Source organism: Peromyscus leucopus, chromosome 3 (assembly GCF_004664715.2).
Source record: "Peromyscus leucopus breed LL Stock chromosome 3, UCI_PerLeu_2.1, whole genome shotgun sequence".
NCBI classification, from domain to species: Eukaryota; Metazoa; Chordata; class Mammalia; order Rodentia; family Cricetidae; genus Peromyscus; species Peromyscus leucopus.
In genome coordinates this window covers 54,108,432-54,123,376 of record NC_051065.1, presented here as the reverse complement: position 1 = coordinate 54,123,376, position 14,945 = coordinate 54,108,432, and the positions used below count along the sequence as shown (strand labels likewise).

The window sequence follows — 14,945 nt, the reverse complement described above, 5'->3', positions numbered from 1 at the left end:
GCCTACAATATCTGACAGACAGTTTTCAGAAGCAGGAATTTTGAGAGACCATCTTACCCTGCCTTGGCAAGGTCCAGCAGTTGCTTTTCCTTGTGTCCTGCTCATCTGGAAAGGACAGCGTGTATACTGTCAGCAGTTGAGGCAAGGGCAGTTCTTTGCCCAGCAGGCCATCTTGTGCCAAGAAGATGACCAACTTCCAAATGGAGTGTCTTAGAAGCCCAACATTCTCTCAGGAGTAGATCAGTGCTGCCAGAAGCAATTGTGGCTCATGTCAACAGAATTCCAAGTTATCAAAACTTTTGAATGCCATAATCTCTAGATCTATGAAGTGTTTGAAAAGCTCAGTGTCATGGCCGAGACAGATCTTTCTCATCTGCTAAGATGCTTTCTTTACATTGTTTTTTTCATTTTTTTTATTTTTTATTTTTTTTGGGGGGGCCGTTATCAGTTTATTATAAAAGGGAGGCATGGAAATTATTTACGTGATGAATAGTTCAGACCGTCAGCGGAATGGGCAGCTTCATGTGACATCATTGCAACAGTGATTTCAGTCCACATACTTTCCAAGAATGTCACCGTCTCTAAATAAGAAGTAATCCTTGTCATCTAGAACTACTTTGGCTGGGAGAAGAACTTTGTCTCCGACTTTCACACTGACTGGCTCAATCTCTCCACGCTTGCCTTTGGCGCCTGATCCCACAGCCACTATTGTCGCATGCAATACTTTTCCTTGAGACTTTTCCGGAAGCATGATACCACCTTTGGTCATGGTTTCGGCGGCACTCCTTTCAACCAATACTCTGTCAAAGAGCAGGAGAAACTTTATGAAAGCCTGTCCAGCCATGACTCGTGCCGCCGCAGCTCGGACTCTGCACCCACGGCTGCCGCTGCAAGGAGAGTCCTGCCGGGCCAGCTGGGGGGGACACGTCTTCATTTTATTTTTATTTTATGTGAATGTGTGATTTGCCTGCATGTATATCTGTGCACCATGAGTAAAGAGAGCCCTCAAAGACCAGAAAAAGTATCAGATCCTCTGGGACTAGAATAACAAGTGGTTGTAAGTCACCATGTAGGTGCTGGTAATCAAATCAAGATCCTCTACACCTCTCCAGCCCCTGTTAGGATGCTTTTGACTGCATATAGCAGAAACCCTGACTTGAAACTTTTCCCAGGCGGTCTCACTGTGTTGCCCAAGCTGCGCTCACCCTCCTGTGCTCAGGTGCTGTACTGCAAGCCTACTTCAGTCTTGTGCCTGTGCCTACAGTAACATACCACCACACCTGACTAAAATGTGCATTTCAAAAGGAGATTGCCTCTCCTGTAATTTAAAGTCCCAAGGTAGTCTGGCTTGAAGGTCTGCTATTCATTGTCCTGTTGATGTCATTAAGGAACCAGGGTCATGCCATCTCTCTGCTCTTCCTCCTTCTGGAAGGGCTTCATCCCAGAAGCTTCCTCTGTAGTCTGAGGTTAGCTCATGAACACCCCAGTGTCAAAAAAAAAATCTCATGGAAGATGAGTGTTTCCTTTTCTGTGTTTTATTTTTGCCAACAGGGAAACACTTTCTAACAGTCCGTCGGCTGATTTCTCATGACTCTTGCAGGTCAAATTTTGATCACATGCACATCCCAGTCTATTTGCGAGCAGAAATGGAAGATGCCTTCTCAAAGCCAATCCTCAGTAGACTGGATTAGGTGGGAAGTCCCTGGGAACAGCAATGTCTGTCTACCTCAGCATGACTATTAAGTCTACACAAGTTACCTATTAATCTCATGCTCCTTAACCTGATTAGTGCTTGTGCCTGCAGATCTGTCCAAAACGTTGTTTTCTGTGTTAGCCTCGTACTCAATTATGGAACTAAATCAGAATCAAGAGGACTTGGCCAGTGTCTAGTTTCTTTGTTCAAAAATCCCCCCTTGAAATACAGGTTAATAATGTGTCAGCTCAAGATCCTCAGAACTTCTGAGTGAATATTTTTCTTGGAGTAATTATCTGTATATAAGTCATATATGTTAAAGGATCTTTCATCTCTTTCTGTAATCTATCAATTTTATGCTATAGAGATAGATTCTTATTTTGTCTTCACAGGGCTGGTGGTTGGCCCAGGCCCCTGAATGTGCTAGCAGCTGCATAACCACAAACATTCCCTACGCTTTTAATGTTGTACCCCTTCTCCATAGCTTGGAGGTACCCGATTTATACTCTAGGCAAATTGTGAGGATCACAACTGCAATAGAAAGCAGCCCAGTGGGCTGGAGAGATGGCTCTGTGTTTAAGAGCACTGGGTACTCTTCCAAAGGACCCAGATTCTATTCTCAGCATCCAGAGAGTGGCAAAAACAGTCTGTAACTCCAGTTCCAAGGGATATGTCGCCCTCTTCTGGCCACCATGAGCACTGTACAAGCATGGCGCACAGACATACATGCAGGTAAAACACTCATAAAATAAAATTTTTAAAATATTTTTAAGAAAACAGTACATATACAAAGAGGAGGTGATTCACTGTCCAGTCTCCTTCTTATTGTAATATGCAGGGGATACCTAGCCCTCGGTTCCCTAGTTTTTATATTCTTTATAGAAGGCTGATATTATTGGAAAGTGAGTCAGATTAGGGGCAAGGCAAAGGAATTTAACTCTCATTGAAGCGTGGATATAGCAACAAGAAGAGAGATGAAAAGCAGAAAGGATAAAGACCAAAGGGAGACGATAGCCATGCTTTTGAGTATGTTTCTCAATCAAAGAGCAGGCTGCTCTCACTGTGTGCCCTGAGCTGGATCCTGCTGAGCCCCACTGAAGGTGCTTTGGTGGGATGGCTTCCTCCCAGAAGGAGATCAGGGCAACTTTATTTCTTCACTGAAACACTTTGAATTATAAAAAGAAATCAGATGATCAAAAGGTGTGAGATGGTGGATAAAATATGTTGTAAGATTCTAATTCAATAATCATTGATTCTCTAGCATTTTCTCCTGGCAGAGAGGTGCAGAGGAGTTCAAGTTAGCATCTTAGTTACTCCCATCTGTTAGTAGAGAAGAGGGCTTGCATTGGTTTCTGCATTCTTCTCACCCCACCAAGGCTGTGAGACTGAGCACCCCCCCTGCAGCTCTGGTACCCAAAGCTTTATGAATATTGCCACTAACATTCAGGCACAGTTCAGAAGTGGATTGCCCCATCCTTCTTCCGGAGCATTCCTGGTCCCGAAACTCATTGTCCTGGTCTCTTCGCTGCACGTCTTCGGATGAGAAGAAGCTCTACATCCTGTCTGTAGAACAAAGCACCACAGCAGAACAGAACAGGGTGTCCTGACTTACAGGCTCAGGTTTCCTCTGATTCAGAATCAAGGGGATTCTTCTCTAAACGCTCAGAATGAAGAGATGCCCCTCTCTCCTCTGTCTGCCCTTAAAAGGTCTGGTAGGGATGGGATTCGGTGCAGGTTGGTAGGTCTCCTTTACCTCCCTTCCACAGCTATACAGTGGGGCAGATAGATGTTCCCTCGCTAAGCAGTCACAGTATAGATTGAAGAGGGATTAGCCCCCCTGGCAGGTGAGGACTGTTGGTATCCAGCAGAGACGAGGCAAACTGGCCCCCGAACTTCCACAGGGCAGATTTAGGATGTTAACGTGCAACCTAATGGGCTTAAGCCTGGGACTTCTCCCATGGAAAGACCTAGTGAACATGACAAAAGTTTTAATCTTTTATTAGTTCCAGGGATGTTTTAGGGAGTACAGAATAAAAATATTTCCCCAAATGTTGTACCAATACTCTGGGCACCTCTGTCTATATGCCTTCTCTTTGAGAACCCCTGTGTATAGTCAGGTATTAAGAGCTATTGGCCCCTCTGGTTTGTTTTATATCCTTTAAATTGCCCTAAGGTACCAAGCTAAGTCATGTGGATAAGTTAATATCTTTGAGAAATCATTGGTGCTGTGTTAATTTTATTCTCTCTGAGCGCCTTCTGACTTGGCATCTCTTTCCAGATCTTGGCCTTGTAGCTGACACTCACCTGTGTGACAGACTTCCTGTTCCCTGCCCTGGGTTTGTCCACTGTACTCCATGCTCTGCAGACCCTCACTCCCAAGGTGGCCGTGTGAAGGCCACACTTAGCAGACAGGTGGAGCACAGGCAGAGCCCTGTCTGCATCTTCTCTTCCACAGTATCTAGGAGCTCTTCCATGACCTTTCATGGTTGTGGGTGAAACAGAATCTTCCTAGGGCTTCACTGGGTCTACATATGAGGGTGCCGAGAGACACGATGGTTGCACCCAGCAGACTCCAAGCACTGAGCACACATGTGTAAAGACACATGCAAGTGTCTTTGTTCCATTGTCCCATGTTCTGGCCTTAGCTTGCTGGGTAAGATCTGCCCAACCTATATGTTTACCCCCTTCTGCTTCCTTCTGGTCTAGATAAAAATCCAGACTAATCAGAAATAGAAGAGTGCACAACATAAGACCTAGATAACAGGTAGGAAGATGGGCCTGGGAGATCATTTAGTTAATAAAGTGCTTGCTTTGCAAGCATAGGGACTGAAATTCGATCCCAAAGCCTATGTAAAAATGCTGGCATGATGGACTTTTCTTATAATGGTAGAGTCAAGAAGATAGAGACAGGTGTGTCCCTGAGGATAGCTGGAAATTTCCAGACAATCAAGAGAATTTGTCTCAAAAAAAAAAAAAAAAAGGCACTGAAGGTTGTCTTCTGGCCTACATGTATACACATATACACACAAACTTGCACATAGGAATGCACAGACATACAGAGACACAAAAAGATTAGATGGGCTTATAAGCATTTACATGCATCCATTTAGCTATGGTGCATATCATATAGAAAAGATAAGTATTTGGATGCACGAATACATATACATATGTGTGGTAGTTGAAATATAAAACATGCAGTCATTAGAGTGCATGGTAGAGCTTCAGGAGTCCATAACACCTGATGATCAGATCAAAATCTGTTAGTATACACATGTGTTTTCTTCTGACAAGATAGTTGTGCTTCTAGAAAAATTTTAAATGATGCTATGGGATTTCAGATCCCTTCTCTTTGGCCCTCTGTGTTTACTCTCATTCTTGTCTTTGAATCAACGAGCCAGGGATCAGAGCACGTAGCCACAAGCATGCTAAAGTAATGCAACCTTCCAGGCCTGGTAGCATGCCCTGCTGCCACAGCCCCCCATTAGAGTCCTCCGTTTGGTTGATCACACCTCTCCAGCCTTTCACATACCATTTTGCTTAGCTATCCCAAGAGAAGGAACAAATGTGAGGAGGAGCCACAGAACGCAAGGGCTCTCATTCCCTGAAGGGTTTAGGCCAAGAAGAGTTCAAGGTCTGCTCTGCATAAACAAGTCCACATGTCTAACTTTGCCAGTCCCCTGCTTTCAGGAGAGGAGTCTTGCTGACTCCTGCTGCTGGGTCATCATCCTTACGTAGTCCTAGCTGTTCCTCACCCAGGCCCTCAGCTGTTACTAATGGACCGCAGGTGTGTCCACTTTGATTCTGTTTCTCTTTAAAAGCAGCTTCAACATCTGCCAGAGCTGAAGCTAGGTCCCACCCTGATCTTTCAATTACACAAGTCACCAACACCCTCCATGCGCTGTCTTACAGTAATTCTTACTCTTTCTTCTCTAAATGGTTCTCATTCCCAACCCCGTGTTACTGTTCCTCAGCTGCTCTCTCATATCTAAAATAAAGCATCCATCTTGGGCTGGAGAGATGGCTCAGCCATTAAAGGCTAGGCTCACAACTGAAAATATAAAGCATCCATCTTTCAGTCGAGGTCCATGCTTGCATTGTCTTCCCTTCAGCCTTCTTTTTGAATGAGGTTGGGATAATCATCCCCATATCTTTCAACTAACTTTTTGCTCAGTCCTTAGGATAACATGTTTATAAATACTATACACAGCCTATACTTCTCGTATGTAACCAAATGGCTTCTTTTCTCATTATTTATCCTGGAATCTGCTCTTCCCACTGATCTCATAGTCCCTTTAGTGTGACTTATGGTCCAGCCTCCAAGCCTTTGTTCTACCTGCTCTATTTATTCTTAAACTTACACCCTTCAAAACACCTGGAAGTCCTTATTTTCTTCTAAAATGATTGATCATTTCATTTTTATGTTCTCTGAAGTCTTTAAGATATTACTTGCATTTCCTATAATGTTTGCATATGGCCTATAGTAGGTATTTAATAAATAATCATCATTTAGTATCTAAGAGTGACAAATGTCTATCTTGGGAAACGTGCCTAACAATAAAGGCACAGTCATCACAGCACACATTATTACTAAAGGGTAGCAATTATGAGGTCAATGAAACTCACTTATAACATTGTCAGTACTCATGTATGTCAAGCAAGCAAAAGACGTAAGCATGTTTAAGGCTAATGCTTCTAAGATGCAGGCAGTTTGGTATGGAACTTCAGCATAATAGCATTGTTGATCAAATTTCATGGTCCCTGTGCTTGGCCCCTTAATTGGTTATTTGCCATAGACTGCAGGAGGCCGCCCTTTGCTGCACTGTTCAAGGCAATGGCATGAACTGTTGTGTGCCATTACCTCTGTGAAAGCAGAAGCTTTCTTTCCCCTCCCAACCTGACAGTAAGTGCCACCCAGTTCCTGTGTCTGCCTCCACCTGTGATTATGTCATCAGATGTCTGTGGATGCTTTCATTCCAGTTGGCCCTAAGGGGACATTTTGCCATTGTAATTGTTGTCCATGAAGAACAACACAAACTGCTTTAGTCAGCAAAAATATATGTTATCTTTACTTATTATATGTTGAATTGCTGACTGTTCTTTAGATCCAGTGGTCACTTTTCAATTCTTTAATTTATGTATGGGTCAAAAAAAAAAAAAAACTCTGAATATTTTTAACAAATAACAAAGTTTAGGTTTTTTTTACTATATGCAATAAAAATGCAAATGTGTGTGGCTTATTTGCAAATGTGGGCATTAATAACTGATATTTAAATAGGCTAGATTAGCAATTTTACTGATACATTTCAGATATTTTTTCCAATAATTTGCACACTCAAAATCAATTTGAATACAACATGTAAATTGAATTTAATTTTTTGATATAAAATTGTAGTTATCAGCTTGAACCATTAAATTTACTGTTTAATATATGCTTTCCAGCTCACTTGGTTAGAATTTCATTGCTCCTTATCTATATAAATTTAATTAGGCTTGATATCATCAGTATATTATAGAACTAATTAAAGATTTAGATAAGTGCTGAGGGGCTTATTGAAAACTCCATAAAGTTCCATTTGGAAAATGAGATCTTCCTCCTCTAGTCATTGGGAGGGAAGGAAACAGCAAGAAGTATCTCTTGCAGTATTCCTGAAAAATTATTTAACTGGATTTAATGGACTTATTTTATTCTTTGAAGAGCTTTTTAATTACTCTGTATCTGTGTATAGTCCAGCAACAGCTACAGTCTTTATTTAAAGGCTTTAAACTCCTCATCACCCTTTCTCCCTTGAGCTACCCATCTGTTTGCATACAGTGAGCGTGTGTGTGTGTGTGTGTGTGTGTGTGTGTGTGTGTGTGTGTGTCTATGTCTATGTGTGTGTCTGTCTTTCTGTCTGTCTGTGTCTGTGTGGGTATGCACATACTAGTGGGCAGAAGAATACACCAAATTGTGATCACACAAGTCCATGGGGTATTTATTGGGTAGTCTGTCAGTCCTCACAAGTAGAATAAAACAGAAAGTTCAGGGTGCACCTGCCATAAACATGATGGGGAAGGAGAACAGATAAGCACCCAGCCCATCCCTGGAAAAAAAGATGAGAAACCCTGGGCAAAGCTTGGGTGCACACTTATAGACCCTGCTATTCTGGGTGAAACCATCATTCTGTAGAAACCACTTTTGAATTCCCCTGTATCTGCATCTCTGCAATAGAGTAGAAAGCAGATTAGTTTAAAAGACTGTGATTTCCACTAAGTGCTTTGTGTCTTCATTACAAAGCACAATAAAGCTTTTTATTACAATGAAGCTGCCATTACATCCAATTGAATATACACTGAAATAAAGCTGCATCACCCACATTTCCCAGCACACTCTTTGCTCCTCTCAAAGCGCTCTCTCTCTCTCTCTCTCTCTCTCTCTCTCTCTCTCTCTCTCTGTGTGTGTGTGTGTGTGTGTGTGTGTGTGTATACCAGTTGAGTGACACATGCATACTTGAAAAATAAAGTAAAAGAACAAATAACAAATGGGGGCCATCTGCAACCCATCGTACTGTCGTTTAGTCCAGAGGCCCTGGGGAATCCAGGGAAGCAGATAAATTGCTGTGAGCCAGCAAGCTATAATGGAAGGTTACAGGCTTCAGGCTCAGGAGATGCAGATTTAAGTCCAGCCTCACACTGATGAGCTGTGTGACCCAGGGCCTCATCTCTTCATCTTTCTCTGCATAAATTGCATTTCCTGGAAAATGGAAATAATATTAATAATGCTGCCTCTTTTCCTTCTCCTGCCCTCCTGTGGATTATAGTGGTTTTGATGTCATCTCTTATACCTAATTCATTTAGGTCTCCAGAAATGGAAACTGAGGCACACTGGGATTGAGAAGCAAGATAGCAATCACTGATTAGCAGTGGGACAGGGCCTGGAAGAGGCACATCAGGGATGTCACATTGTGTGTACACTGCCACATGGAATGTGAAAGAGCAGACAGGCATCATCTTGAGGACATGCTGGCTGCACTTGCTGGGAGTGTCTCCCCTCAAGTGACCGGAATACATCCCCCACAAGTTCGCTGGTTTACAAATATTCACACAGCCCAAGCCTGAGAAATGTTCTACAGAAAGATTTGGGTCACAAACTAATGTTTGTTTTGCCACATTTGAAATGTTTCCTCTCTGAAAACATTAGAAATGTATGCCAGTAAACCAGACTTCCAGCAGAAACATCCAACTGAAGTGAGGATACATTGAGATGTTTGCTTTAGGACATTCAAGGCAAAGCTGTCTCCTGCTGACCCATAAGAGCATCACCCAGCATCACCTTAACCTTTGGCATTCTTTGACTTGAAACTGTAGAAGGTGAGGAGTGGTGCTGTGGTTCTGAGTGAGTGTATGTAGAGTTGGCTGAGAATGTAGAGCCTTGGTTGAGAAGGAAGTGTGAGTGAGGAGGCAGGAAGCAGGCCAGAGCAGTATCACTGAAGGGGATGGGCAGGGGTTTCTTTGTTGCCTCCTCCTTTTCCCCCCACACTCCCTACCATGACTTCTGCTGTGATGGTGTGCAGCACTGCTCTGGTGGTGATGGGACCTGGTCTCATCCTGTAGCCAGCAACTTGAAGTCTGGGTAGAGTAGCTCGAATTCTACCTCTATTTCTGACCATGGATTTCTTCAACTAACTCATCCTGCCACTGGATGGAGCGTAGTGGAAAAGAGGCTCAAAGAAAGCTGGTCAGTATGTGCTCCAGGAGCTCTTGTCTCCACCTTCTTCCCCTGTAGTTTTCTCCCTGACATGGAGGTCATAAGAGCAACATGTGTGTGACACAGGGAGGTGACAGAGAGGCTACGTACATTCTGTCATGAACATGCCCACTGGACCTGATAAAGTGCTTTATAATTTCCAAAGCAAACTGAAACTGACTGTGAAGGCCTCAAGTACAGGAAATGAAACAGTTTCAGCTCTGTCCTACCTACCACCTTTGGTTGTATTTAAGAAAAGCTAGCTCAGGCATCCAAGGTGTTTTTGTTACCTTTTGAATGACTTCTTTTCCCTTGAGAGATCATCAGATACAGTCTTTAAAAATCTATATCCTCAGTACTGGAGAGATGCCTCAGCAGCTAAAAGCATATACTGCTCTTTCAGGGGCCTGGATTCAGTTCCCAGTAACATCAAGCAGCTCACAACCACCTATAATTTCAGTCCAGGGAGTTCTATGCCCTGTTTAGGCCTCTGTAGGCACTGACATGCACATAGTGCACACATACCCATGCAAACAGAATCACAGGTATAACATTTTTAACTTTTTAAATCTAACCTCTAAGATCTCAGACAGTCTTGTCCTCCAGTCTCCTCTCTGATGGGTGATGGTGCTCTGCATGCTGTAAATATGTTGTTCCCATTGGTTGATAAATAAAATGGCGATTGGCCAGTAGCCAGGCAGGAAATATAGGAGGAATAAACAGACAAGGAGAATTCTGGGAAGAGGAAGGTTGAGTCAGGAGTCGCCAGCCAGACACAGAGAAAGCAAGATGTGAAGGCAGAACTGAGAAAAGGTGCCAAGCCATGTGGCTAAACATAAATAAGGATTATGGGTTAATTTAAATGGAAGAGCTAGTCAATAACCTGAGCTAGTGGCCGAGCAGTTTTAATTAAGATAAGCCTCTGTCTGTTTACTTGGGTCCAAGTGGCCACAGGGCCACAGGAGCCAGGCAGGACCAGGAAAACTTCAGCTACACCTCTCTACTGCTGCCTCAACTATAAAGACTTTGTTACTCCTGGCTGTAAGGGTCTGAAGATCATCTGTGCAAATGGCCAGATAATTACAAGATGTGTCTGTGATCTAACAGCTGCACCATACTCACACTGATAGGTGTGTGCGTTCCCATAGTACCTTCCAGTGTCCCACAGGGCTGCCACAGAGGTGACCTAGTCCCCTGACAGATAAGCAGTTTGGTCTCCTTAAGCTTGATTCTGTTTCTAAACTGTTTTCTCATAGGCTAATTCAGTAGTTTAAATAGAATACTCTGTGGAGTCAGGCTAGTATGTTGTTATATAATCAAAATTCTGTCTCAGTGCTGGTGACCAGGTGACCTTAGGCAGGTAGTGGCCCTTATGAGCCTCTTGGAAGTCAGGTGTGCTTAAGAAGAGTACAGCAGGAGAAATTGTCAGATGCTAATTGCTCCCTTAATTAATGTCCTTCCTAATTATGAACATTAAGACAATCATTACTGCATCTTTGGCTCAATTATGTTTCTATTACTCTGTAATTATACACACAGAACTGTCCCAGTTCACACCCATTTTTCTAGTAAGGGTTATCCATTATTTGTTACCGTAAAGTTTTCTTGAGAACAGCAGTGCACAAGACTACCCATCACTTAACCCACAACAGTGTGGAGTCCTGAGAAATGGCTTCCATGCATTTCAGGGGCACTTAGTGAAAGTGTTTCCACATCTGTCACTTAATTACCAAAGGGAAGCACCGAGCTGCAGCCAATGTCCTGATTAATGGGTGAGTCCTCGCAGCAGTATTGGCTGCGGACTAATGTCTTCTGTGTACTTAAGTCAGGGTTGGAGTTCATAAAATTTGCATTTTTGTAATAGCTTTATTGAGTAATAATTTACATGCCATAAATATTAACCCTTTTAAAGTGTGTAATTCACTGGTTTTTAGTGTAGCCAGAGTTGTGCAGCCATCATCACTGGCTAATTTTAGAATATTTTCATTGCCCCACCAAGAAACCCTGTATCCATTAGCAATCACTCTTCATTCCTCTGCAAACCCTACCCCTGGCAACCACTAATTACTTTCTGTCTCTTCTGGACATATCATACAAATGGAATTATGCAATAAGTGGTCTTTTACAGCTAGCTGCTTTCAATTAGCATCGCACTTTCAAAGTTCAAAACATTAGCATTTCTTAAAGTTTCAGTATGAAACTGACTGAGTTAAAAAGTGTGTCCAGGGACCCACCCCAACACCTGACCTTTCTCTTTCCTTTCTGGTTTGTGTTGCTTGTTTGTGGGGGCAGAGCATAGGGAGTAAGAAGCTAATGTGGTTTTTGTTCTTATTGTAGATTTTGCAGAGTTGGAGGTGGATCAGGGCTCATGTGTGCTAGGCAAGCATTCTGACCCTGAATCACCCCCACCGCTGTGTTTGTGTTTGGTTGATTGTGGGTCTGTGTTGTTTGTTTGTTTTATGGAGAAGGGGTGGGTGTTGTTTTGTTTTGAAACAATGCCTCCTGATATAACCCAGGCTGGCCTCGAATTTACAGTGAAGTCAAGGATGACCTTGAACTCCTAATTCTTCTGCTGTCATCTTCCCATATGCTGAGATTAGGAATGTGCCACCATGTATGGCATTATGTTTGGTTGTTGTTGGGGATTTTATGTTTGTTTTGTTGGTTGGTTGTTGTTGCTGTTTGGTGCTAAGGATTGACTCTTGGCCTCCTATATGCTAAGCAGGCATTCTGCCTGCTGTATCCCCAGCCCCTGGGAACATGTTTTTATTGAAGTGTAACATACATGAATAGAATGCAGAAATCTGAAGTATGCAGCTTGATTATATCTTAAGATGTGAATGTCCCCTAATGAGCATTGTCAGGTGCTAAATATCAAATTACCCCCCCCCAAATGTCCTTTTGGCCCCTCCTACGTATCTCAAACCAGGCATTTTCTGTTTGCTCAGTGTTCTTCTGGTTTGTTAGTGTACATCCTCATCAGTGCATACCAGTCAAGCCTTGCAGTCTGCCCTCTTCAGGCTCGGAGCAAGGTCTTCCCACCTGGGTTTCCTCCTTTCATTACCATTGGTTCCCAGGGGAAATAAAGCAGTGCTAAGCACTCCAGAGCTCTCCACACACACTGTGTCCTTTCTGCTAATCTGAGCCAGCTGCCCAGACTTTGTGTTGCCTCCTTGCTTTTGTCGCTCCACTTCCTTTCAGACATCAGAGATCTCTTGACATCACATCAAAGTAGGCGGGACACACATAACCTCTCCTGTGTGTCAAGGTCTAAGGGGACCCAGGCAGATAGCCCTGTAACCCTGGGCTGGCCTCTCCGAACTCACCAGGTTGTCTTTAAATCTGACCAAAATTGGGCTGGAGAGATGGCTCAGTGGTTATAGAGCAAGTAAATAAGACTGCTCTTCCAGAGGTCCTGAGTTCAATTCCCAGCAACCACATGGTGGCTCACAACCACCTGTAATGAGATCTGGTGCCCTCTTCTGGCCTGCAGAGACACATGCAGACAGAACACTGTATACATAATAAATAAATAAATCTTTAAAAAAAATCTGATCAAAATTGTATTCAATTCTATGCCTATTTTGCTCTTCACAAATAATAGGTAATTTCTTAAAGAAAGTAAGGTTTCAGTTTAAAATTACTTTTGGTCTTTGAATGACCTGAATAAAAAATAAAAAGGAAAGGACATGACTGTTCCTGGGTATGCTGGAGGAAAAAGTTTATTGTAGATAAAAGGGAGAGCATGGCCAGAGGCAGGGACATCTGCGAGAGTCCAGAGAGTCCATATAGGAGAGGAAGAGGGGAGAGGAGCTGCCAACCAAGAGGGCCAGCCTGGACCAAGAAAGTGACCTAACCAAAATGGCTGGATTATATAGAGAAGGGCAGCTGGGGAAAGGGGAGCCCTGACCCTGAGCTGGAGAAGTTTAGGGTAAGGGCCAGAATATGCCAGCCATACCCTGGAACAAGTAGGAACTGAAGGATGCAGGGAGAACCTGACAGCCAGGTCTCCTTTGACACGTTAAATAGACACCTCAGCCATTTGTCCCAGAGTTTGAGACTTAACATGTCCTAGAGGTATAGGTTAGCATTAAGCAGGTAAATAGAGGCATACAGTTTGCTCAGACTTCCTCACAGTTGCCCTCTTTCTATAGGAGAAATACAAATGCTATATAAATTTCCTCCCATCAAAGGCCCTTTTGTTTATATGTAGACTTAAGAGAGTCCATGAAAAATCCTAGTATTATAACTCTTTTTGTATAGAATGGGCCTTATAAAAACTGTCATTCTGTTCAAAGAGTTTCCCCAACCTGTGACTCTTAAGATGCATTTGCCGCCGGGCGGTGGTGGCGCACGCCTTTAATCCCAGCACTCGGGAGGCAGAGCCAGGCGGATCTCTGTGAGTTCGAGGCCAGCCTGGGCTACCAAGTGAGTCCCAGGAAAGGCGCAAAGCTACACAGAGAAACCCTGTCTCAAAAAAAAAACAAAAACAAAACAAAACAAAACAAAAAGATGCATTTGCCTGTAATCAATCTTATCCAACCCATGTTCTTAATCATCTCAGCCCATGCATGGTACTAGTTCTCTTCCTGAGAAGAAAAGAAGATGCAGAAAGATTAACAAATTGTCCAAAGTCAGATAAAGCAAGGCTACCAGTGACCTTACCCAGTGTATGCATATACACTGACAGATGTATAAATATGTAGTCACATATCTTTTGATGGGAATGAGGCCCGTGAGAGGGGAACCTCACTTATCCATAGGCTGACCGATGAACAGAAACTGACTACCCCTTGTCCCTTTGCTCTAGTTTGATGTTCCTTTCTGAGCTTCTTTTACGTGGCTCGTGGTACAGAATGAAAAAGATCTGCGAAATGCATCAAAGAAAGGACGGCCATTGCCTCTTTGCCCTAAAACTGCCCTTGTTTTTATAGCCCTGGCCTCCCCACCATCGATGGCCAGACTGGTTCCCAGGGCTGCTCTCACTTCCTGCCAATCTTTGAAAGCGAAGGTTAGACTTCCTCCTGCCATGGTCATGCGGGCCTGTCTAAGATGGACCTCCTTTTGTTGTGAGTCTAAATTCTGTAGAGTCCATTATGTGTTTGTACTTCTTTGTTACCGTCACAGCCCTGCCCAATTTACTAACATTTGCCCTCTCCTCTGCTCCTTTTCTTCCTGCACACTAATTAAGGCATTAAGTGAGACCAGTTGTGAAGCCGTGTCCTCAGTACTCAGTGATGCTTCCTTCTCCGAAGCTGTTGACTTGCATTTCTCATTACCTTTTGTTGGGCTTTCTGCCTGTGTCCTGTCATGGGCAGCCATTCAGAATAAATTCATTTTACTAGTTACAATTTTTAGACTCACTGTATCAAACAGTTTGCTGACAGCCAAATATGTATCACCCACAGTGGTCTTTTCACCCACCAAATTCACAGTTCCCACAGCTATCCATCACATTTGTCAGAGTCTTTGGGTCTTTAATTAAGCCCTGCTGGATACTGTACATACTTCCATTAGCTCCCTCCTCTT

The 14,945-nt window shown here is 43.2% G+C and overlaps 2 protein-coding genes across 2 annotated transcripts in view; one reads left to right on the top strand and one right to left on the bottom strand.

Annotated features, from left to right (window-relative positions):
* The window catches only part of Exoc4 (exocyst complex component 4), a 754,883-nt gene that overhangs the window by 728,696 nt on the left and 11,242 nt on the right, over positions 1–14,945 (top strand). The window lies entirely within an intron of this gene.
* Positions 122–1,017, bottom strand: LOC119087599 (10 kDa heat shock protein, mitochondrial-like). Its single transcript, XM_037203669.1, has one exon. The coding sequence runs from the start codon at positions 932–934 to the stop codon at positions 548–550; it is 387 nt and encodes a 128-aa protein (XP_037059564.1). The 5' UTR covers positions 935–1,017; the 3' UTR covers positions 122–547.

Bases quoted from the DNA above. Each gene is read 5' to 3' on its own strand.
- LOC119087599 (XM_037203669.1), bottom strand. From the start codon at position 934: ATGAAGACGTGTCCCCCCCAGCTGGCCCGGCAGGACTCTCCTTGCAGC.